General features: G+C 42.9%; 2 protein-coding genes across 2 annotated transcripts; one reads left to right on the plus strand and one right to left on the minus strand.

Annotated features, from left to right (window-relative positions):
• The first annotated feature begins 1,714 nt into the window (after positions 1-1,714).
• On the plus strand, positions 1,715-12,009 carry stmn2b (stathmin 2b). Its single transcript, XM_069175839.1, has 5 exons — positions 1,715-1,866; positions 7,796-7,891; positions 8,002-8,174; positions 8,915-9,106; positions 10,072-12,009. The coding sequence occupies exons 1-5, from the start codon at positions 1,848-1,850 to the stop codon at positions 10,129-10,131; spliced, it is 540 nt and encodes a 179-aa protein (XP_069031940.1). The 5' UTR covers positions 1,715-1,847; the 3' UTR covers positions 10,132-12,009.
• A 2,009-nt stretch (positions 12,010-14,018) lies between these two features.
• Positions 14,019-16,825, minus strand: hey1 (hes-related family bHLH transcription factor with YRPW motif 1). The gene is given in 6 exon segments (XM_069176697.1): positions 14,019-15,338; positions 15,340-15,763; positions 15,981-16,062; positions 16,211-16,294; positions 16,439-16,514; positions 16,629-16,825. Coding segments are annotated over 6 exon segments (1,002 nt in total). The 5' UTR covers positions 16,715-16,825; the 3' UTR covers positions 14,019-15,088.
• Positions 16,826-25,622: the final 8,797 nt, after the last annotated feature.

Below are 25,622 nucleotides of genomic sequence, written 5' to 3' on the forward strand. Positions count from 1 at the left end.
TTAGTTGTAATGAAATGGACTAAAACGTGCACAACGGTTAAAACCTGTCTTGCTGAGTATGTGTCTGAATAAACCTTGGTCTACGTGGGCCATGTGTTGGTAATAGTTTTCCTGAAGTCATGAGTTCCTCAAGCTTACGTGATTTGAAATTTGCTGCCACCTAGTGATTGTTTTTTTTTTTCCAATGATTCCATCCATTTGATGATCTGTGATTGACCATCAGAAGATTATCTGCAACCACAGAGATGATTTTAAGTTTCTAATTTGATCAAATAGGCAAAGTGAAGACTGGGAACCTTGTAATTCTGTTTTCTTGCAGGTATTCGCCTCAAACCCTATATGCTGTGAAAATGTAAAATAATAATAGCAGTAATAATTAATGAAGTATGTTAAAACCAAACATTACCCTTTTGAAGTTATTTTTCCTCACTCAGCCCTAGAGCCAGAGAAACCTGCATCACCAGAGAAACAAAGGAGAACACACCCACAGTGTCAGCTGTCACAGCAGAGGCCCAGCTCTGAAACACAAGAGGACATTAGGTTTGTCAGGGCTTTGGCTGGAGGAGAGGGGAGTGAGGCAGAATGCACTACATGCTCCTGAACACACGTTACCGGCCCAGTGTCAAGACGTATCGATCATAAGAGGACAGTTCCGGATATTCATTTCAAAATAAAACATTTTAAACCACACTAAGGCTACATCTTCAATGTCATGTTTTGGGGGCTTCCAGACCGTTTTTAGGATGGCTTTACAATTACTAAACAATAAGTACTCAGCACACAGCCACCTCTAGTTTGTGATGTTATGCGAAAAAAAAACATTGTATACATAATGTTGCACATTAAAATCAAGGACATGTTTTTAAAAATAAATAAGATACAGATTACTAAGTGGGCTGTGATAAAAAAAAAGATAATGAACAAATAAAACAGAGTAAAACGAGAACACCTTGAAAATATTCTCACTCCTGCTGGTACAATAAGAGTTAATATCAAAAAACCTAACCTAATATTCTAAGTTTTACTTCTTTAGTTATTGATTGATTGTTTGGCATTGACAATAAAGTGTCAGAGGACAGTGAGTATCCTGGTTTTAATTTTTTAAATAGGTGATTGTATTTATTAATATGGCCTAATTTGTTTGATTCAAGAACAGCATGTCCAAAACTGACATATTTTCAATTTACTTTTGTCTGTAATAATAATATTACCTTTATTTATATAGCTTGTTTTTTTTAAACAAGTTAAAAAGCACTTTGCATACATTTTTTAAAAGTAACATCTCATAGAATATTATGATAAAATACAATAAAAAAATAAGAAAACAAACTTTAAGATAACTAAAACACTGGTACAATGACATCAATAAAAAGCAAGTCTAAAATAGTGAGTTTTTAAAAGGGACGTTGCTGATCTCCTCCAGCAAGTCATCCCACAACATTAAAAAATATCACAAGGTCAAATCGTGAAGAAGCTCTGGGGTATTGGTTTGCAATTTTTGATTAGTGATTAATTAGATTGATGAACTATCAAACAAGTTATTGACTAATCGGTGCAGCTGCATCATGGAACGGGTATGATATAATCTGCATAATTGTGTCACTCCGTGTATTCATGACTGGACAGGTTTATGCTTTTATTCTGCAGGATGAGTGTGCTCACTTCCGGTCTTGTTCTAGTTATTTCCCGCGGACTCGACGCAGCTCATTACAGACCACCAGGCGCACCGGCAGCCCCCGTCTCTGCTGACTCAGTGCCTTAACAGCAGTCCCTTCACCCCGAGATACAGCATCCAGCTACTGACGCTCACTCCTCCGGTCAACTCGCCCCGGCACCACCGTACAGAAATGGCTAAGACCGCAATCGGTGAGTTTTGCACTTTAAACATATAACCTCTATTTTTTTTTTGTATTTTTTTTTTGTATCTGAGATTGCAGCAGCTTCGCAGGTTTGATGATGATGAGAGGCAGTGGCGACACCCATGGCACAAAAGGATGCTGAGGGCTGATAAGAGGGAGCGGCCAAACTCCTCTGCATGTCACTTCTATTTAATGAAGTTGTGACTCTAAAGCCACATTTTTTTCCATCTGAATGTTTCGTTTTGTCTGTTAACGGTCATTTTTGTGGGTTTTGTCTGATCTTAAATCCAAATTACTGCAGATCAATACGGCTTAGTTTGGGCTTCAGCTTGCCATATTGGTGACGCATATTTTATTTTTCTTTCATTCACTGCAAATTACAAACAAAAAACAAAAAACGAATCAATATAAATAAAAGCAGGGCGATTTTTTTTTATCCCCTCACAGCAGTATTTAGTCGATGCCTGCCGCACCTGCCCCTCACCGCCTGACTCAGAGCCGTGCAGCATAATGCAGCGCCAGCGACCCCACCCAACATCTCCGGTCCCTTCAAAGCAAAGCAGCCGCTCTCCGGGGCGGGAGAGATTTCACCGTGACAAATCTCCTTAATAAAATTAGGCCATCCTATGTAGCTGTAAGTGTAAAAGCCTGCTGAACCAATTTTGTGGGTGACCGCTAAAGACATGAATGAAATAAGGAGAGAAGAGAGGAGAGAGGAGAGCATCCTTATACAGACCTGTTTTGCAGTCGAGGGAAGAATTTAGGACTGGCGATGAAAATGAATGTCGTCTCAGAAATATCAGACGCCAATCCGGTTAGGAAGGTTATATTGACTAACTGTGGGCTATTATGTTCAATAATTGTGTTATTATTGATGCTTGAGGGTACTATGATTTGCAGCTATTTGCAGCCTATATAAATGGAGAAATAAAATGGGATTGCATGTTGTGGCAGGTGGAAGGCCTTGTATTTGTGCCAACGTGAATTTCCATATTAAGACGTGATTTATTAGCAGTTGTCTGGATTTGATTGTTTGAACATTTCACTCGATTTGTGAGCCATCTCAGGACTATAGACACAGGATGTGATCTGCAGGTATTAAGGCAAGTGTGTGTGCTCTTGTAGAAGAAGTGCGATGTATGTGTGTGTGTGTGTGTGTGTGGACAGTCTTGGGGATAGTCTGTTTGTCTCCTGCTTGACAAAGCACTTGATGGATGGAGGGGCATGCGGAGGGACAGTGGTAAGGGTCCCGGTGTCTGCGCTCAGAGACACCAGCAGCTAAACCCTCACTGTTATAATTATTCCCCCCCCACCCCCCCCCTCGCTTCCTCATCCCCCTCCCCCCCTCCTCCTCCTCCTCTTCCTCCTCTTCCTCCTCCTACGCCTCCTCTTTTTTTTTCTCCATCATTTGAGTGTGGACAGCAGAATGGGATGGGCACAGAGCAGACACTCTGGGAGAAAAGCGCCATCATGCCAGTCAGCACTCGCCAGGTCGTTGAGTTCATTTAGACTTTAGTCTATTTACAGAAACACAGCAGCACTTTTAAAACCGAATAGGAAACGTAATCCTTGTTTTCATAGTTCGGAGATATTGGAGCAAAAATTCTTCAGGTTTCATGGGTCGATGAATTTTTACTATTACATATAAGAACTACAACGCGTGATAAATACCACTGCATTTATGCAAATGTTTTATTTTTTCTTTAAGATTGACCTGAGATATCCTGAATACTAAAATACTATCCTACAAATAAACTCAGAGCCGCTCCCCTGTACATTAAGGCTTCAAAGCACTTTCCCTGATCCTTATCATGCACACTCGTCACATCCATTTAGGTGTGGTCATTCAGCCGGGGCCCTAAAATCAATGCCTTTGTACACAGAAACAGAAGCAACTCGGACAATAGTTACACCAGTTTTGAGCAATGATCCGTGTCCAAATTCTGCTATATTACATTCAGATATCATCTCCATCACTATTGTTGCTATGGGGCATCTGCATGAAGTCTCATGGACTCATAATTCATCCTGATTTATCGGTGAGTCTCATCGATCTTTGCCGCACACTCCCATTACTGTTTCAGATGACTGTTGCTCTTTAGGGGGAAGTAGTGACATCAATCTGGTGGTGATGGTATGTTCTGTGCTCATCACCTGATTCACATGTAAATATAGACATCAGTAGTTCAGACATTTTAACACCCAGAAGATTATGGACGTAGCAATATAACCTTTGTCTTATGGGCAGAGGCTCAGTTGCTCCTTAATATTTTGCGGCACAGTATTATTCTGCAAAGTCAATGCAGTGATCTGAAGCAGTCGGTCAAATAATTGATTATTCAGTCATCAGAAGCCCAAAGATTCTTTTGTTACAGATGTGAGAATTTGCTGCTTTCTTGATGATCAACTGAATTTTTTTTATTTTTCTCTGATAGTAAAACAAAACAAGGCATTTTTCCTTTAAGATATCACTGACATTTCTAAAACCAAAATACGAAGCGTTTAATTGAAAATGATTTTTTACTCTTAGCCCTACATTGATCTCCTTGAACGGACACAGGGTGCGGTATGAGAAATCTCGCCACCACGCCTGCTTTCAAACGACCAGACCTGCCTTTCATCGTCTGGGTGCCATAATGTTTCATTTAACAGCCAATTTTGCTCTTGTGATACCGTCATAATTCTGTGATGATATTGTTGCCGTGTGGCTTGACCGTGAAGGGCCAAACACGTACGCAGAGCCTGTGCTGCTGTGAGGCTATTGCACCCGGGAGGGCAGTAGGGCTTTGGTCACATTTTGTGCGACGACTTTAATAGCCCTGCAAACAGTATCTTTCATTTGTTTTTCACCCTGCGTGGCTTTTACCGCATAGGTAAGGTGACTACCTATTAAATTCTCATAATAGCGGGGGTTGGGTCTTTAAGACGAGATGAAGGAAGGTGTGGCCGGGGAAAATAACTACCCAATAGAGGTGTGGTGGTTTGTGCTGACACAGAACTGAAGCTCTGGGAAATGCAGAGAGTGTGGGTGAAGATATAGGGAGAGAGTGTGAGGAAGAGGAGGGAGGGATTGAGAGGGAGAATACACCAGCAACAGATGAAACGGAGGCTCGAGGATGCAGAAGGCGCTGGGGAAGAAGGATGCCTGCGGGGGAGGAGGTGCAGTCGATTTTGATGATCCGTGCTCGCCGGCTGATGGATTGGAAGAGGAATTGCAGTTTGATGACTGTGTCTGTGGTTGGGACAGGAGGAGCAGCTCTCCGAGAGGGAGGATAAAGACCTGACTGGTCAAAACCAGCCTGTAGGAGTGGAGTGGGAGCATTAAAGTGGTGTCATCGCAGCCTGACATTATTTTGTCTCAACTCAGAGTGACATAAGAACGCAGTATGTCTGAAACTCAGCTCTAAACTTTAAACAGATACCTGTTTGGACACTTGCTGAGGTGTCCAGAGTGTCATCCTGGATCATTTTTCATCTCTATACATCTGATCCTCGGGGACAGAGCGTATATTAGAGTGCAAGGAAAAGATCTTTTACCTCAAGAGAAAAACAGTGGCACTTTAATATTTTTTCACAATCTCATATATTTTTGATTAGGTATATAAAAGGAAAACATCTGTGGCTTTGAGTTAGAGAGTGGTTTCAACTGAGTGGGTGGGTATTCTTCGAGATAAGAACAAAATGTAATTTACCCAGATGCAGTCACAGTAAAAGCACCGGCCTATCTATGTCAAATAATACTATAACGCCGATAATACTAAACAATCTACAATAGAGCTGCAATTATTGGCGAATTTGTCGACTAGTCTATCAACAGAAAATAAACCAGAAAGTATTTTGATAATTCCATATGATTATATTAGCTCCTAAAATGTGATTTCCTGCATTTCTCTGGATAATAACATTGTAAGTGGAATATCTTTTAGTCTTGATCGGACAAAACAAGACTTCTGATGACATCCCACTGACACGAGACCTGAAGTTTGAAAACATCACCAAGCCCAGAAAAGGCTCCACCCATGCAGAACTTGGCAGCCACTGAACAAGAATCTCTGCTGCTCTGCTCCATTAGTACTTAACCCAAATTACCTGCTCCAGTGAATTGTTAACTGTCTGAGCCTGGAGCTGTCAAGTGGGATTGTCTGTATGAGAAAATGGCTGCTGGGGTCTTGACGTATACACAGCTTTGTCAAGTGACAACCCTCCAAATGCGAACCCCCCCCCCCCCATCCCAACCTCACCCCACCCTCTCATCAGCAGAAATGGTGCAGTCCGCTAATTACAAATTAAAGTGCTCTCCACCTGAGGTGGCTGCTTCCATTGGGCTGTCCTGGGGGGGCAGCTGGTGGCGGCAGTGATTCCACCGGGAGATGCCCCCGTTGCTTGTTTCTAATCCTCCTGTCTGATATTTCTGTTTATATCAGAAAGGTGTTAGCATTGTTATGAAGCCCCACCCCATCTCCCTCTCTCTTCTTCCACTCTTTTCTTTCATCTCAGAGAAACTGCACTCCTTTCCGTGTCTCGAACAAACTCCACTTTTATCTCCACTCCTATTCATCCCTCTCTCCTTTCTTCATTTTATTTGTATCATTCCCCCCTACAATGCTCTTACTCTCCCACTTCCTCCTCAGGGAAGAGGTTAACAAGGCCATCAGAGAGAAGTGAGAGCTACATCTGAGAGTTTATCACATTACTGTGGCGTCTGCCAGTCTGCAGGGCAGAGAGCGAGACACGGAGAGAGGAGAGAGAGAGAGAGAGCGAGCAGGGAATAAGAGTGAGGAGGAGGAGGATTTGGATTAATCATACTGTACACCGTACCCTGCCGTAGAGAAGCTCTTTCAAAGTAAATCTCATTTCTGGCTTTGCTACTGTAGCCCACTGCAAATCATGAATCAATGTGCCACATTTCAGTCCTGCAGGCTCGGTGCTGAGGGTGATGGATTATGCCATACTATGACAGTTGGCATGCAAATGTTCACCGTGAGGCAGTGTACCCTGACGGAGCGCTGCAGCTATATGTGCAGATGGAGAGTATTTCACAACCTGCAGTGTTGCGGATATTTTTGCCTCTCTCCCTGCGGGGACTGCTGCTGAACTTGAGGTTCACATTACAAAGCAGTAGGTGCCAAAGACACAAGAATAAAAAAAAAAAAAAAAAAACAAACAAGGTTAGACAAGGTTGGTTGTTCTTTTCATTTGTTTTTTTTCTGTCTACCCTTTGGAGCACTTTGTCACTCCTTATTGAGACGATTGCCAAACACAGCCTATATAATTTGATGCCAGCTTTGCCTCAGTTTTATTAACCTTTTGGACCATAAAGCTGCCGTTGGATGGCCAATCATAACACTCTGTGATGCTTATAAGCTAAACCTACCAAAAGATACGAAACCCAAAGATGATCTGAATATGTGATGTAAATCCTGCCGTCTTTGCTTCTTAAATTACCTGAAAAGATGAAATCAATCCGTGAGGTTTTGTGGCTTTACCTATAGAATATCTTGGAGCCACAAGGGCATTGGTCCGGTAACGTTAATAAATAATAGACCAAAATAAAATGCATAGCTAATGATGTGTGGAGAATCCTGTGGGGATGAAAACATCGTGGCTGTTGGGGAATTTAGGCCAAGCAAGGACACATCCATCACGCTCCCTTCGCAGCTGGTGGTAAACAAAAACCACGAAATCTCTACAAAACCCAAGGCAGTTCATCTGCAGCCGGTATCCTTTGATGAGATTTTTATTTTGGAGGAGATGATGAATAATTATTCCTCTAAAAATCTTGATATTTACATAAAGGACCTCCTGTGGAGGAAGAAGTAGGTTAATGATGTTTCATCTTTTTCTGTGTTACTAGGTTAATATTTTGTCTTTATGTGTTTGCAGTGCAGCTGTAAGTGTGCACAACAAAGTAACACACCATCTATTTACATCCACAGCTTACAAAGAGAAGATGAAGGAGATTTCAGTTCTCTCACTCATCTGCTCTTGTCTGTACCCCGAGAGCCGCAAAAACATCATGGGGGACTTTGAAGGTAGGTGGTAGGATTTTTTTGTTTGTTTGTTTATCAAACATGAATGAAAAATCATATGGAAACCACTGAGAGTTTTTGTCTTTTTTTTTTTCCTTCTTGTTAATGCACAGACATGGACATCAAGCCCATTAACAAGCGAGCCTCAGGCCAGGCCTTTGAGGTCATCCTGAAGCCGTCCTCCCCCGTGTCTGATGCGGGCCACTGCATCACCAGCCCCCCAAAGAGGGACATTTCCCTGGAGGACATCCAGAAGAAACTGGAGGCAGCTGAGGACCGAAGGAGAGTAAGGATGTTTTCCATTATTCTCACTGCAGCCCGCTGCCGTGTATCAGTTTGCCTCAACAATCCCCGAGAGACACAAAAACATCAAGTCTAATAAAACTTCTTATGATGCCAAAACTACAGCAATAGTACACAAAACAAAAGGAGGAATTCAACCAGACTAAGTTTACACAATAATGCTGGTACGCTGTAATAACTACTTCCTCTGGTATTTAATTTCACATAATTTATGCATCACTTTGATGACTGCGACCGCAGAACTGCCATGAAAAATCGAATCGGACACTGGCTAATTTCTGTATTCCATTGATTCGAATGTCAATACAGTCACTCCCGCACTGGACAAATCCATCAACCTGCCAACAAATCAATTAAACAATCATTGACCAATCAATAGCACAGTTTGACTGATTTGTTTTTGAGCCAGATGCCCAATTAGGTGAAGAAAACATTCAATATATTACATCAAGTTAAAGTAAAAGATGAGAGAAAATAAAGCTGGCAAGCAGAGATATTTTTTTTTGTGCCTGACATTTAATGTGATTCACTGCACCACCTCTGACTCATGCTGATGCCTAAACTTTAAGAAAAACCTGAGTGGTATTCAGTAAATCACATTCCTGATATTGACCTTTTTTTCCTGACTCATTGTCCCTGCTGCTCACCACTCTTTCTCTTTCTCCTCCTCCTCCTCCTCCTCTATTCCTCCTCCTCCCCCTCCCCCTCTTCCTCCTCCTCCAGTCCCAGGAGGCGCTGGTACTTCAGTCTCTGGCTGAGAAGCGGGAGCATGAGCGCGACGTGCTGGTGAAGGCCATGGAGGAGAACAGCAACTTCAGCCGCATGGCCGAGGAGAAGCTCCAGCTGAAGATGGAGCAAATCGAGGAGAACCGGCTGGCTTACCTGGCCGCCATTATGGATCGCCTGCAGGAGAGGGTGAGAGCCTTTATGTTGAATCTAAAAAACACTGGTGTCAGCCTATAACAGAGGTGTTTGATTTTATTTGTAGATTTTAAACCTTGCCATTCAGCTAAAACCCACTAAATTCCCCAAATAAAGATAAAAAGGACATGACCTCAGTGTCCTAAATGACAGCGACAGGCTTTGATTGTGTTACATCGGCAAATTGTAAATCCATCACTTAAATCGCTATTTTCAAACTAAGGATTTACAAATAGTGTTTACCATTAAAAATTGACAATACTTTAGCAGCCTGCAATTAAAATCAAACAGCTATTAAAAAAACTAAAGTCACTGCAGCATATCAAGCTTAATTTCCATAAATGTTTTATCTAAATGATACATCTAAAAACAAAACAAGCATCAAGGAGAAATACATGTTTCAGGGTTATATAATATAGAATAATATTCATGCTTTCATAAAGGCAAGAATAAATTTGAAATATATTATTAAACTAGGGTAATCAACACTATTTAGATGGGCCATTTGTCTTCACAATGTTTGTGAAAAGTTATTTAGCACTGTTGCTTTTGTTTGTTGCAGCCTTTTAATCAAGTGTGAGGTCAGATATGTCGACCATTTTTCATAATAACTTTTGCTCTTCATGCTGAGCATATAATATATTAGCAGGCTATTATTTACTTCATATACGTGACTATATACATAACAGCTACACCTTGTAGTCACTGGGTGGATTTAACTTGGTAAGAAGCAGCTGGTTAATGCGGCATAGATGAGGCAATAGCAAATAGGCAAAGACAATCGCAAAGACGAGGATGTCCGGTTGGTGGGAGATTATATGACTCTTGAGAATTATACGAGAAGAGGCGACAGAGAGGGGAATCAGAAGGGCAAAGGTCAAAAAGGAGAAATGTTAAAGTGATTAAGAAAACAAATGTGAGGAAACGTGACATCCTCTATCTGTTTGTGTTGCATCTAGGAGAAGCATGCTCAGGAGGTGCGCAGGAACAAGGAGTTGAAAGAAGAAGTGACAGCGTGAAAAGCCCCAACAGGTTCTATGTCCCACCTCCGCAACACTCTCTATACCACCGCCCCCAACCCTGAGGAACACCCCCTCTCCCTCCTCCCCCAACCCCCTCCCCACCTTCTCCTACATGTCCCCACCTCTCCACACCACCCCTGACATACTCCCCACCCGTCATACTACTATGAAACTACCACAGCCTGAGACGCCACCCCGAGACAGCGGGAGGTTCAAGCGGGGTTGGGGGTGGAATAATTTGCAAAAATGATTTAAAAAAAAGAAAAAGAAAAATTAATGTCTCCTGCCCACTCTTCCAAAAAAAAAAAAAAAAAAAGTTTTTGCTCTGTTTCAATTGAGAAGAAAAGAAAACATCAAATTGACAAGTGACAGTGGTTTTTGTAAATACTTCTTTTTTTTGTTATATACAGTATGATACAAGCAGCAAAAGTATTGATTGCAGTGTGCCATTTTTATATATAAGTTTCCTCTCCCTGCTTATATATGGTTGTAATATTCTGTTCATTTTCATGTTGTTTTTGTTTATTTCAGCCTGAGAATATTTTGGTTTTTTAGGTTTCTCTCGTGCGGTAACAGGCTTAGGTGTTTGTTGTGAGTTTGCCAGCTAGCTGATGTTGTGCTGTGACTCGCTGCGTCCTCACAAGGCCCCACATCCTGGCTCCTTTCCCTCGTCCTTTCAAGTGGGCACTTAGTCATTTGACCCAGCCGATCTGGAAGCAAAATTTGGATCTGTGTTTGGTCGGAGATTTTCCATCCAGTTTTAGGCCAATGTTCCAATTAGTGAGGGACATGTGCAGGAAATTTGGCAGAGGGAAAGGGGACAGTTTGCTTTCTGTGGGGACTGCAGGCCGTCGCTGCACATCCACTCCTGTGAGGTAGATAGTGACTGTGCCACAGGAGAACACTATAGCATTTAATGAGCCCATCCTCATCCTCCGCCCCTCCGTCTGCAAACTCTTCATGTCTCCACATGCATATATACCGTTTAAGCACTCACTGACACGCTCTCCACACAGGCAGTCCTAGCACAGAGCTCGGGAGGAGCTCGCTAAAATTCTGTCCATCTAGCACCGGAAACCTAACATCTGACAAACGGCGGGCCTCTTCACTTCCTCAGAACCAAGCTTCCAGTCACATTTCAGTCACGTGTTACCGTAGTATACAACACAGCTGAGGTTTAAAATGCATCCTACGAATACCAGAGTGCAACAAAATACTTCACTTCCTACTGTGAATCTTACATCGGAGGAAATATAAGTCCCAGCTTTCTCCACTTCATAAAGGCTAGAGTAGTGCTCAATCTCATCAGCGCCTACTGGAATCATTGCACGTCACTCGAAGACACTGTAAATGCCCTTGTAAGGTCGGCGCGGGAAAGATTTTAAGCCATAACAGGTCAATCACTGCAACGATGATCCATATACACAGTATTTCCATCTGTAAAGGTGTATATGAGTGTATTAAAGCATCCGAACAGTTTGTAACCAGGGGGTGTTGAAGCCTGAGGTTGAACCCTGTTGGTCACGCTCGCACAGTTGGCCCATAGATGTGTGTGAGTGTGTGTGTGTGTGAGTGTGTACTTCAGAAAGGGCGGGTAGATCACCTAGTGTTTGTGCCAAGTGATATTGATCTGGTTAAATATAAACCAACACCATTACAGTGTGTGTAACAACTGTCAGAAGTTCAACACAGACAGTGAATATCCTATCTGCCTCTCTAGCTCTCTCTCTCTCTCTCTCTCTCTCTCTCTCTCTCTCTCACTCTCTCTCTCTCTCTCTCTCTCTCTCCTCGATCCATTTGTGTGTTTCCCCCTCTCCACATATATCTTTGTGAGCAAGCAGTGGTTAATAAAGATTTGGGGTTCAGTGAATGAAACTGTCTTTAAGAGTGACTTCTTTCAGATACCATAAGCACTTTCCGGAGTAGCATTTAGGTAAAGCCACTTCATTTCCTCGACAACCTTAAAACACCTGAAACAAAACGTCAGATTACAACAATGTTTGGACACCACGTTACCATCTCTTTTTAAGTATCCAACTAATGATTGTTTTAATGGCAGGTTAACCTGTTTCACATTTAATCACGTCTTCATTTGGTCTGTGAAAGCCTGTTAAATCGGTATGCAATGGAAAACCACCCCTCATAATTTCTCAGGGGACAAGTTCACATGTTTAAATTTATAACTTTCTCCAAAATACAAAGATTCAACTGACATTTGTTGCTGTTTCTATTAGCATTATTGATAAGAGCTACAATCCATTTAGTTTTTTACCAGGAAGAAAGACATTATACTTAAAAAAAAAAAAAAATCACACCTGTGCTTCTCCTTCTATGACAGCATATCTGGTATGAAAGAGGCCGTAAATACTCTCCAGCTTTAACTGATGACTGTTTGTCCTTTTTTTCTTGAATGTTTTTCACTATGAATAATTTTTTTTTTTTTTAAATCATCTTGATTTTTATATTATGAAGCTGTTTAGTCACATTTACAGGGAGGCAATCTGTTCGTTAGGAGACACAGTAATTGTAAAACTTTTAGCAAAGATATAAAACAGCAGATTTTACAGTACTTTAGTAAAATACGAGTACCAGACTGTTTTCATTTTACATCCATTTAATGAGAAACAAAATAGAGAAACCTACAATTGTGTAGTATAAAGTATAGAAGTATAAAGACTGGTTATATTTGTACTCTACAACATTTTAAAGGAAAACTTTGCACTTTTTTTTTTTGTCAGTACATCAAAGTAGCCGTTAGTTAAAAATTACTGTTTGGAGAGTCTCTTTGTATGTACACATTTCATACAAAACAACACATAATCAGTCATCTAAAATATGATGCATTGTTATTGATTAAACATCCTAACACCATGTAAAGAAAAAAACAGATCCACCATGAATAATAATGACATAATATGGAATATATATCTCATTTTGCATTATTAATTTCTTAACTTTTAGCTTATAATATATTGTATTTTACTTTGCATACAGATATTTTACATGTAAAACAGTATTTTTGCTCTAATTCTCACCACTACTACTACTGTCCTCCGTCACCAGGAGTCTACCTGTTCCATTATCTCCAGATGAAGAACAACTTATGACCAGTAGGGGGAGACACAAGACAAGCTGTGTTCAGTAAAGAGCTCATTGACCCTGTGGTTTACAGCTGGCGTGGAGCTGACATCACTACCTGCCTGGCCCTGCATCACCCACAGAAACAGAGGGAAAGATTAAGGAGGATGACGAAAGATCAAAGGAGAAAGAGAGAGTGCATATTTTGGAGAAAGACTGAGGGAAACGTTGGCGAGTGAGCAAACTGTTGGTCCAGCAGAAGAGGGTGTGACGGTGTGCCGAGAACAGAAGGTGCAGCTGGTGCCGGCTGAAACGATGGCAAAGAGACAAAACTCTGTGCCGCACACTTCCTTTCTCACAGTTTCTCAATCCCTTTCTCCTTTCATCCCCCCCCCCCTACCCGTCCCATTTCTTTCTTCCCTCTTTCCATCTCCTGCCTTATGCTCCATTCCTCCTTCCTTTCCATCTTCATCCTCTTCCAACCTTCCCTCCCTCCGTCTTCCCTCCTCCAGTTCCCACGGAGCGCATGGGGCCAGGCAGGCTGCTATTGTCCAGGATATCCCCTCCTTGTTAATGGTTTCCTGTGCACACACAAGAGGGCTACTGAGAGAAACCAACAGCCTCATCTGATACCAGGCGTCGTCATGCACTGCGCACACGCATACAAACAAACACACACACACACACACACACACACACACAAACAAACAAGTGCAGGCATCAACAAGCAAACACACGTACCGTACCAACACCACATTCATACACACTCCGACACACTTGAACAAACATGCTGATAAAACCACAGGTAATTTATCAGAACTCTTTTATTGCAGGGAAGTTGCCATTACCACCATCAACAACTTTGAAAAGCTGAGAAGTCTGATTTGTCAGTGCATGTTTGTGCTCTGTAAAACCACCAAAATATACAAACTCACAATGAGGTTTTTCTCGGAGACACCAACATATCAGGCAGAAATGGTTCACTGGTATTTCTAAATGTGTCTGAATTGTATTGCCTAATTTAACTGCGACAGAGATAAACTCCCTCTTGGGGTGTAACTACTGACTGACAGTGTTGCTATGTTGAACAAAGGCAAGAATATAAGTTGGGAGACAAGGTGATAAAAAAAAAATCAACCTAACATCATTTACATCAGAAGAAAGGTGGGAACGCTGGTTAAAAAAAAAAAAAGCTGGTAAAACAAGTGAAGCGTCGATTGTTAAAGACAATCGGAGGAGGAAACATAACTTACTGGGGAAGCAAGCTTAAACAAAAGAGCACCGTATGACAGTTCGAGGTTGTGGGTAAATCGAAATTTATTTCAACCAGGCTGGTAGCTAACTTCTGTTCCCAGTATTTAGTCAAACAAACACCTGGTTTCAGTTATTCCACCCCATAAAATGCTGTAAAAAGGGGGTGACTCTCAACCCCCTCACCCGCCCTGTAACCAGGGCTCCAACACTTTGTGTTGCGGCTCAGCAAAACAAAGGGAGGGGGGACACTTTCGCCCAGGAACTTGACAGGCAGCGACTGCTTGACCATCTGGAAAAGCCATTCCTGATAGGCCGACTACAGTGGGTGAAACTTCTAAAGGGGTGGGCAGGAACAGAGATCAATCAACACAATAAATCACTCTTGCGTTTTAGTCGTGGTCTCCCTCCTTCACTGCGTCTTTCCTCTATACAAAAAAAAAAAAAATTAAACGTTACAAAGACAATAAAAGCCTATATCTAGGTAAATCCTCTGTGGGATGCCATCATCATAGAAAAAATAGCACTTTCTTAGCAGGGAAAATAAAGTCTTGTCCTCGAGTCCAGCTCAGCTGGGAAGTGAGTCGAGTCTATTTGCAGATTGTGTTTGAGTTTTTCATCTCAGTCAGAAAGCTCCTATCTCCATGCCCCAGGGTCTGTAGGGTTTGCCCACACTGGCGGTTTGGGTCGGGGGGCTGATGGCAGCGGTGTGTGAGATGATGGGGAAGGTGCCGAAGGCGAAGGGGAACGCCGACAAAGAGGAGAGCAGCGGAGGGGAGAGCTTGGACGCTGACGACGGGATCAAGGCGGGATGCAGGACGGTGGTGGGCGCAGCGGTGGTGGAGGGGACCCGGATCGGGCCCTGATCCGAGTGGGGGGGTGGCGCTGCCGCTGCGCCTGCCCGGACCGTGAGTCTCTGCGACCAGCGAGGATGAGGAAGAGGAGGAGGAGGAGGAGGAGGGGGAAGATGTAGACGTGGACGACAGAGGGGTCTGCGGGCTGCTGGAGGTGCTGCGGGGTACGGGTGCCATCGGTGCGCCCTGCTGGTGCTGCAGGAGGAGAGGGTGTGTCAGGTGGGCCGGAGGGGATCCAAAAGCAGAGCCCCACGCCAGGTGACTGAGGCCCGAGTGAGCCTCGCGCTGGCTGGCGTAGTTGTTGAGGTGGGAGACCAGACGGATCCGCAGAGGATCCGTGCTGTCTAAGCCTTCGATTATGCTCAGATAGCGGGCCGTCTCCGCCAGGCACTCCCTGAAACCCAAACCGCGGTAGTCCATCGCCAGGGCGTGAGCATCGAAGTAACCTGAGTGGAGGACGTGAGGGGAAACAACAGATTAGATCAAATAGTACAAAACAAGTGAGTCAAAAAAAATAAATTTAAGGGGCTCCGGTTGAATAATTCTGTCCTTGACTTTGGGACTATGACAGATCAATAATAAAAATAAAAAAAAACACATTTTTGATCGGACCCGTTAAACGTGTAATCGAGAGTGATACGTGCATCTGTCATGAACGTGTACCTTTGCCTCCAGCAGCGTGGAGCATCTTCAGATGATCAACAGTCATCTGCAAAATCTCCGCTTTCTCCAGTTTGGCTGAGCCCTTCGGTGCGGGAGGGAACAAATCGATTAGGTATAAATAATAATAACAATAATAATAATAAAAATTAAAAAAAAGAGCCCAAATGAACGAACTGCTTTCACACGTGAGGACTTTAAAACACTCCTTCGGGTTGTGCGTCTTTTCTTACCTGTTTCTCGTAGGCGCTGGGAACCAGCCTGCGCAGCTCGCTCAGGCTGTTATTGATCCTGTCACGGCGCCGTTTCTCAATAATCTGCGGAGAGACAACAACACCACGGTTACACGACTGTCTGGAAAACACGACACCATCTGGTGAAATACTGCAAAGTGTCTGCAAGCGCGCACACACACACACACACACACACGCGCGCGGATCAATAAATATAGACTTTCTTACTCCTCGACGTCTTTTCCTCGCCTGCACCTGAGTTGATGTTGTGGGAGACATGGAGCCGAGAGGAGAGCTCATATTCCTGAAAGGGGAGGTTCAGACAACGTCCACGAAGGTTAAAAACGATCAACAAACCAGGATCACTTTTGTGAGAGGAATATTACTGAGAATATACTTTGGGGGCAAAATGACTTACCCGTTCTCATCTGCGCTTTCCTTCTCCACTTCAATAGTTTCGTCCAGCTCGCTGTCCGAGGAGCTAAAATCGTGATTCCTTTTCATTTTTGCTGAATTCGTCCGCGGTAGTCCTTCCGTGTTTGTCGGTTGTGTCTGCCCAGACGTGCGTCTGCCCAGGTTTGCCCGTAGCGCCTCTGTTTGAAGCGCTCGGCTTTCCCACGGTGTCATTTCAACGCTGCTGCCGGCCAATGGGGGCGGGGCCCGGCCCAGAACCAACCAATCGGGGAGCGGTGTTCTGTTTGAGCGACAGCACAGTTGGCCCGAGCATGTCCTATTGCGCCTGGGACTGATCTGAGAGGGAGTTAACAGTGCAGACGTCTCACTCCGTTGGCTATTTCAATGCCCTGAATGTGATATAAAAAAAAAAAAAAAAAAAAAAAATGCATTTGTCAGTAGAGACAACACGGCAAAATTATTCTCGCTATACAGAACAAAATCTTTTAATAAGTATTTGATTTGATTTTTTTAAAACCTTATAAGTTATATCCATAGCTCTTCTAAATCTTGGTCCCTCATCGTCAGTGGCATCTCGAGAGCTTGGCCTTTGCTGAAAAGTTTTTGTGACACAAGACATAAGCTGCGAGTGAGTGATCTTCCCAAACATAGAGCATCTTTGGGACAAACTTTGACAGCGGTCCAATGGACTTTCGGTCCGTGACTGTCCCCCCCCCCCCCCCCCTCCACCTCACCCCACCCCCACCCTTCGGCCGCCCCCTCCTCCCCCGTGTGTGTCCCGGTGGTGATGAGGAGTGGCTGGCCGGCTGTCAGCACGCGCTGGCCGTGGGAAAGTTCCCTAACCGGCGCTGATAACCAATCAGAGGCCGACGGCCGTCTCCGGCGCTGGAATGAATGGAGCAATTGGTCGGGGCGACGGGCGGTCTGCGAGCGAGCGTGTGAACCTGTAATCCAATACTAACTCAGCCCGGGAGGAGAGACAGGGAGAGCACCGCCGCAACCAGAGGAAGCCACCAAGTCTAATCTTACCCCACAGAGAGACCTCATGCACGGTAAAGAGTCCGTGGGCACTTCAAGGACTTTGTGAAAGCAGTCAACAAAAGTTCATAATGCAATCAAAGCCGTCCCCCCCCCCCCCCCGGTCCTTTCTCCCTGGAGTGTCCACATCATCACCACCGCACGACCGGTGGCTCCCATAATGGTCACACTCCCCAAATAATTTGACAGAGCTGCTGGTGTGTGTTTGTATACATGGAGGACTCATGTTACTGAATGTGGAGCTGCAGCTCTTCAGTCGAGGGTCTCCTACAGGGACTGCATTGTATGGCATATTTAGATAACAGTCTGCCACGCTGCTGAATAGAATAATGGACATCAAATTGAACGGACTATTACGTAATGATTTTTATATAAACACGTGAGAAGATTGTGTTATTGCAGCAATTATCACGTAGACTGCAATGATAGCAATTACCCAGATCAGTTTTTAAAGACAATTTTGAGGTATTCCTTTTTTTTTTTCTTCTTCGTCACTGGAGACAAAGACTATAATTTTATTATCATACACATACTTTTGTGATTATGGTTTTATATTAAAAAAAAAAAAAAAGTAATAAAAAAAAAAAGTATTAACTAGGCTAACATTAGACAACCCAAAGCAGTTAAAATTAAGTCCATCCTAATCAGTCCGCCATTAAAGTATAATATTGTAAATAATTGAGGGTAATTTTGTGTATTTATTGATTTAGTTGTTGTTTTTTTTATTTCTGCTGTGTGTTTCAGGTGTGTTTATGTGAGAATTCCCACAGTTTAATTCCCATGCATGATTTTTTTCTTTACACATGGATCCTATCGGTAATGACAACAGATGAACCACCAAGAAATTGATTCAACCTAAACTGCAGTTAATCTCTAACGTAATTAGAAACCACAATTAAAAAGTGGCTAAATAAACCAAAAGAAAGATCTTGAAGTTACAAAGACTTGTGAGCTGTGTTATTACTGTTTGCACATTACCAGTTGGTACACTGGCATCACGCTGACATTTTATCCTAGCTCACACAAAGCTCCTGAAAAGGAAAACTATATGCTTTCAAAATGTCAGTGAAGGTCATTTGTTTTAATAGATTCTGACTCCTGTGAAATATCCACACTGGACAACAACAATGAACGGCTGTGAATGAAGCGAGGAAATCTGCACTATGAGCATGTAATGAGGAAACATAAAACCTGCATTTATCAGACGTGAAAACAGTCATACAGCACGACTCCATTCATTCTCCAAAGTGACCAAAGTGCCGGGCGTGATTTTTATCTGGCTAATAAAGATCAACCGAAAACATTATAAGTTATTACTGACCTCTACACACACACACACACACACACACACACAATATGGGGATCCTTATCAGTGGGAGCTCAAAGCAACCGAAGGCGTAATAGTCATCACAGAGAGAGGACGCTGCCTTGTTTGGTTTATATGAATGAGAGGAAGCACTTAGGGCTGTTTTCATCTTATTGTTGTTGGACAAGGCTGCGCTCATAGCAGGACAGACACACAGATGTAACATCCATCCATCTGATCACTGGTCAGCTATCCTAGTGTGTGTGTGTGTGTGTGTGTGTGTGTGTGTGTGTGCGCATATATGTGTGTGTTGGGGAGCTGCGTTCACACACGTCCGAGTTCATGCAACCTGAGGCTTTTGTCACAATAAACACAGGTGTGCGTCCACATTAGTTTCTGACTGTGTGTGTGTGTGTGTGTGTGTGTGACCAGTGTGAGCGGGAGGGGGACGGGGAGGGGGACGGGGTGAGGGGGTGTGGGGACGGGGGTGAGCCCTCTTGTTGTATTTCAAGTTCACCCAGAGTTCCCACGCTGTTATTTTCTGCCCGGCTGTCTTTGTTCTAGCGGTCTCATCACATGTTGTGATTAGTCGGGCCTTTCAGGGGCCGCCCTTTGAAGGTGAGGGCCCGCAACGCCACATCATCAAAATCCCCACCCTCCTCCTCCTCCTCCTCTTCTTCTCCCTCTGCAAATCAGGCCACCAAATCGAATCAAACTCAGGGCAGAAACTCAGTGACGGCTCACCTCCGTTACTCCCTCTGCAATGTATTTCTTTCTTCTTTTCCCTCATGTCCGATTTCCCGTTTTCGCAGAAATTCCCCCGTCTTGTTTTCTTGAAACACATCCTCACTCTGCCTTTCCTCTCGCTCGATCAGCACTTTAGCTTGAAGACGGAGCTCAAAGGTAATTTTGTGTGTCTGAACTCTCTCTCTGGCTGCCAAAGCCTCTCGGACACTGAATATTGATACACATAGTTTAGATCAGTTCAAATGGGAGACATGAATTTAGATATTAAATGTTGTGTCCTCCTGAAGTTTCCTTCTCAAGCATTCATTTCCATGTTTTCTGCCCTCCTGTGCTGTACAATCAAAAAGGCTTCGGAATTCCAGTTTATCAAAAAGCCACAAGTGCGCCTTCGCAGCAATTGCATGTCATCAGTGCCGACATAAATTGAGTCTAGACTGTCTTACCAGAAGGAAATGGCTGAAGTATGTGTTCACATTCAGGCTTTGAAGTTGTCTTAAAGGGGGATTTCACCAATAAATTAGCCTGGTTGCTGAACGCAGTCCATATTTTTTTCATTCAGTGTGATTACTTCTGCTGTACATATTTACTCAGTGGTCCACATGTCATCAGGTGTTTGGTCGGGTCGGTTTGTTTAGATGTGATTTCCTGCAGCCGGCTTACGTAGCTGACTTCAGGGAGTGTAAATCAAGCTCGGCGGCGGCGCTGACGGAGTGACGTTGATGAACGATGTTGATATCACATTCAGGAACTCTCGGTTACTTCTTAACAAAACTCGGTCATGCAAAACTTTTTACAGCCGAAAAACAGCAGCGTTATTTTTTTTTCTTTCCCTTTTGAAGTTTACGTTGTGGGGTGACTTCACATGATTTATCAACCCGTGACAATTTTCATTGTTGCATCAAATTCACGTCAGCTGTGTCATTTAGAGAGATCTACTTCACGTGAATAATATTAATATCAATAATATCAAAGTTGAAAATATTACCCAATAATAAGGCAGATAATAATTTACTGCGACAAAATTGTGCTGTTTGAAAAGAGCAAACTGAGGTTAAACTGTAATTAAACAAATAATGTCATGTCAGGTTTTGAGAAATAAATATGAAAATACAAAATGTGAACTGCCTCCAAAAATTAAAGTATCTTTTAAACCGTCTCACCACTTCCTCTCCTTTGGTCAAATGAATCAGTTTCTGATGACTGATATTAAAGGATAAAGATGGAGGTTTTTTTAAAGGTTTGTAATCTAATCTGCCTCTCCCGTTTACATCGTCCCTCGATTTGTAAAACTCAAATTTGTCTTGACTTGAATCACTTTGAGAGTGAACTAAAATCCCAAATTTTGTATCATCAGTTTCAGTTTTGTTTCTTTGCACAAAACGTAAGATATGTAAGATATAAATACATGAACGGGAAACAATCTCATAACACATGTTGCCTAATAAACTTCATTGTCAAATAGATTTCTGTCCTTTGATTTGCTAATTTTAGCCTTCGTTTGTCCAGAACGGGCAAAAACATACAATTACAAATGCACACATACATACACGTATAGTGCTGCTGCCAACTGACTGAAGAAATGGAAACTAGGGAGAGAAGTCACACAAAAACTGCAGACAAGTTTTCCAGACTTCTTTGAAGACTCCTTCCAGAAATGTTAGAAGGCACAAAAATACCCTCTGCTTTGAACAATGATTTACGTCTGGTCTAAAAATGTTTGTGACGTCACAAATCCCGCCTGCACATCGTAAACTCTGAATTTTCTCGAGCACAGAAAAACCTTCCCCCCCCCCTTCGACCTTCGCCGTACGGCGATGTTCGACCTTCGCCGTACGGTGAAGGTCGAACATCCCGGTGAAATAACTGCCCTCCTGTTACATGCCTGTCTTTGGGTTTGCTAAAAAACCAAGTGACTGACTTAGTGATGGCGTGACCCTCACTGAGTCAGTAGACGCTGGGAGCTGTGGCGTCTGCAGGTTCGCCACAGACAGATGTTCATCCGTTCCAAACAATACGTGGAGCTGCTCTCTGGTGAAACCCTGCGGAGGGTGAGCCTTGTTATTGGTTATAAATAGAGCTGTGTGCAGCACTGAGGAAGGCTAACTTTGTTTCCCCCGACAGGGAGAGGAAGCAACGGCTAATTCTGCTCCAGACATGTATGACACCCGACCATTGTCCTTCAGCGAGAGAGGGGGTGAGCGCGAGAGAGAGACATTGTTAATGAATATGTCTTTAAGAGGGTGCGCTGCTTGTGAGGCAGGGGTTAAGATGGTCGGTGTGTGTGTGTGTGTGTGTGTGTGCGACACCCTGGTATTGTCCTTCAGGAGGGTGGGGGTTTGAACGTGGTTGCATTGTTTGCCCTTGTCAATCATTGTTAGTTCCCCTGGGAGTTTTGTTGACGGGGTCCTCTCCTTCACCCGTCTTGATTCGTATTCTTCTCCCCTTTCCACATTGGCTACACACTGAAGACATCAGTCACGAGAGCCTGTGCGTATTGAGGAAGTGAAGGATGTGTTAAAGTTGACCCACTGACACTCATCTCTGTCTTGTCTTCCCCCTGGGAAGTGTTCGAGGTCCTCCCCCCGTCTCTCTGTCGCACACACAGAAACCCAAACACAGAGGGGGAGAAAGACAACCGGATAGACGCCTTTTTGAAGATGATTATATTTTCTATATCCGTGTTTTGTTTTTTTCTTTAGATCTTTCTTTGACTGTTTTACCAGGATCTTATATTTCTCCAGATTAAAGTGGAATTAAAGATCCACATGACAATTCCTAGAAGCAGTACAAAGTATGAGTTTTTTTTTTTAGCTTTCGTTTAATGTTAGATAGTTGGATATTAAAACAAAATCTCTCTAAGTGGCACAAAGTTTGGTTTCTTTGGTAGCTATAACTTGCTAAATCCTCCGTGCTGTGCCAACTTGTGTTTTAGAAAGTATATATATAGACTACTAATACTTAACTGCAAATTTATTTTTAGAGTAACATAATACCATCTGAATTACATTTATTATTACTGTAATTACGTTTGTAGGCAAAAAGTTTATCAATAAAGTTCTTCCGACTTTAACTTTGTGTGCTCTGCCACTATTACTATTGTTCAAAAGCACGCTGACAGCTACCTTTGATTCAGTTTAACTGTCCTTACATTTGCATACAATAAAACAACTTTTGACTTCTCGATAACACGTGCTAAAATGAAAAACTAGAAAGTCAAGAAAGAGTTCTAAAATAAATAAGACCCTTTGCCCTGAAACCAGCCACTCTTGCTGGAGATGTACAACTTAAATGTTATACTTATACTCTATTAAATAATCTGTTATTTCATAAACCAGCAGGTCACTGCAGTTGGTGCATTTTGTTGGGGACTATTTTCAGCAGCAGATGAATACATGTTTGTTGCTCAAGTGGATATTTACACCAGCGAGACGTCACACTGTAAAGACCTCAGTGCCCATGTCCATCATAACAAAACGTGTTACCCATGTAATGATGTGGCTCACTTATCTGTTTTGAATCAGGAAGTAAATTAAGACATTGCAGAATTTGTTGACATACTGCAGCATCAGTTCTTTTAAAAACTAGAAAACCCTAAAACATTATATGCACAGGGATCAGATTGTGATCTCAACCAAAGTTTTAGGGAAAAAAAAGTTGTTCTTGAGTCTGGATGTGAAGGCTTTGTGGCACATGTAGCACCCGCCAGACAGCAGAGTTGATGGACAGATGTTACAAAGATTGTGTGTGTGAATTTTTTTTTCCAAGAGGAAACGCAGACAACCTGATCACACCCCTTAAACTACAGCTCTCTGATCTTCTAAATGGTCCTCTAATCCTCAGTCTGGTAAATTTGATATCTAAATTTAACAGGTGGATGCAGAACTCGGCATTTAACTCCCATTTGTTGCATCCTGTCAAGTCCAATCAGAAAGTACCTGCTGGTCATGATCAGCGCTGTCTGACTTTAATGTGGAAGTAAAGTGGGACGCAGAGCGGCTGTTTTTTTGTGGGGGTTTGGGTGTGACTCATGTCTGCAGTCACTGAAACTCCTGGTGGGTGGTCACTGTGAGAGGAGAGAGAAAGTCACAGAGAACAAAGGCATTTATTTAACTTTCATCTCAGCCTGAGGTAATTATTCGCTTTGAGTTTGACCTGGTCACACTTTCAAACTGGCCTTGTACCTTTGGTAAAACAGTGAATTTCGTCCTGTTTTGACATAAGAGCATAGGACAAGAGTGGCCGTTGAGGTTGAAGAAAGGAGAACCTGCTGACACAAGTCACGAGTGGCATAAGTTCATGGTTTGAGCCAGAAAGCGGTCTCAGAACGCTTCACATCTGATCCTTTGATATGGCTGCAGCGTGATCTGTGGGCCTGACATGAAGGCATGTTGAAATGTGAGGCAAAAAACAACATCGGTTACACGCATTTGTCAAATATGCATGCACGCACACACTCCTAGTGCACACAAACTTCTAATCACTCATCTTTACTCACTAATTTGATAACAAGCCTGAACAGTTGAAACATGTTTTAACGTTTGACATTTGGCCTCCAGAAGAAAAAGAGGGAGAACGAAACGAGCCTCCCCTCAGTATCCGTGCAGTCTCGGGTAAGAGTGTAGCCCCCCCCTGCTGCTGCAGCGAGGGGTTGCTGGTTCTTTGACCCTGGTAATGATGGAGGGTCAAGAGTCAGGGTGTGTGAAGGAACCGTCTACGTCTGCAGAGCGCGTGAGGAGCGCCTGGGAACCAAAGCTCGCCGTGTGATCCTGTGAAATTGATCTCTCCAGAGGAGAGCAGTGGTGTGTATTTATATTTATGTGTGGTGGTTGAGTGTGTGTGTGTGTGTGTGTGTGTCTGTGTGTGTCTGTGCGTGTCTGTGTGTGTCTGTGAGGGGGTGAGCGACCGCGACAGGAGACACACCAGCGGAAATGGTAGAGCCCAGTGGTTGGCCCTTTGTGCTGTGACCAGGGTCCCCTGTCTGCCTGCCTGTCAACAGCAGGAGACTGTGGAGGGAAAAGATTCAGCTGCGATGACTTTACCGTCCTCTTAAGATAAAAAGGAGACACATACAATACCCGCAATTGAGCATTTCTCTGAGCTGAATTACAGTATTTTTATGTAGTGCAGGGACATCGACTTCCTAAAGCAAACACATCGCAACAGGATTCGTCAACGTGACGTGGTCTTGCAGATCAAACATATAAATCAATATTATATGGATTAGGGAAATGTGCATCTTTGAGAGAGGCATTTCTGGATATAAAAACGTTTTTGTTAATACTTTAAAGTAGTAATCCTTAAGATTGGAGGCTTGGTTAATTTCAATGGACCATAGTTATCCTTAGGCTGGTAGGACCCACAATATATGGGTCTGGAAACCCTCCATTGGGTTATTTTAGTTTTTTTTTTTTTTTTTTTCATTTGGCACAAATGACCACTTGAATTTAGATTTTGGTGTTTTTGTCAAAGGACAAGGTAACTGAAATCCCAAAATACATTTGTGTCCATAATTCAAGAAATGTCTAACAGGATAACATGATAAAATGTTCAGTTGGCAAAGATCTATTCACAGTGAGCATTGAGGCTCTTATCAGCTTTATACATGCTTTCCTGGTTGTTGTTGTTGTTCATAATTAAAATCCAGCATGGGAAAAGCAGACTTACCACCACCAAGGAATACTCCTACACAGAGGTAATAATAGCCTACAATGTCAAAATATTGACTGGCTATTAGTGAATGGTATGGGAGTGGATTTTAATATATTTTTCCATTGGTATTTACATATTTTCACCTTAACAACATTCATGTCTTCAGCATTTTGGTTTATTTGCAAGAATTCTTTTTTCAGTCTCAAGTTTTTAGCCAAAATTGCCAAAGAAAAAGTTCAGAAAAATACTCGTGTTTGA

This window comes from Embiotoca jacksoni, unplaced genomic scaffold (genome assembly GCF_022577435.1).
Source record: "Embiotoca jacksoni isolate LCO1_2020_lvr unplaced genomic scaffold, fEmbJac1.0.p SCAF_7, whole genome shotgun sequence".
In the NCBI taxonomy this organism is placed as follows: Eukaryota; Metazoa; Chordata; class Actinopteri; family Embiotocidae; genus Embiotoca; species Embiotoca jacksoni.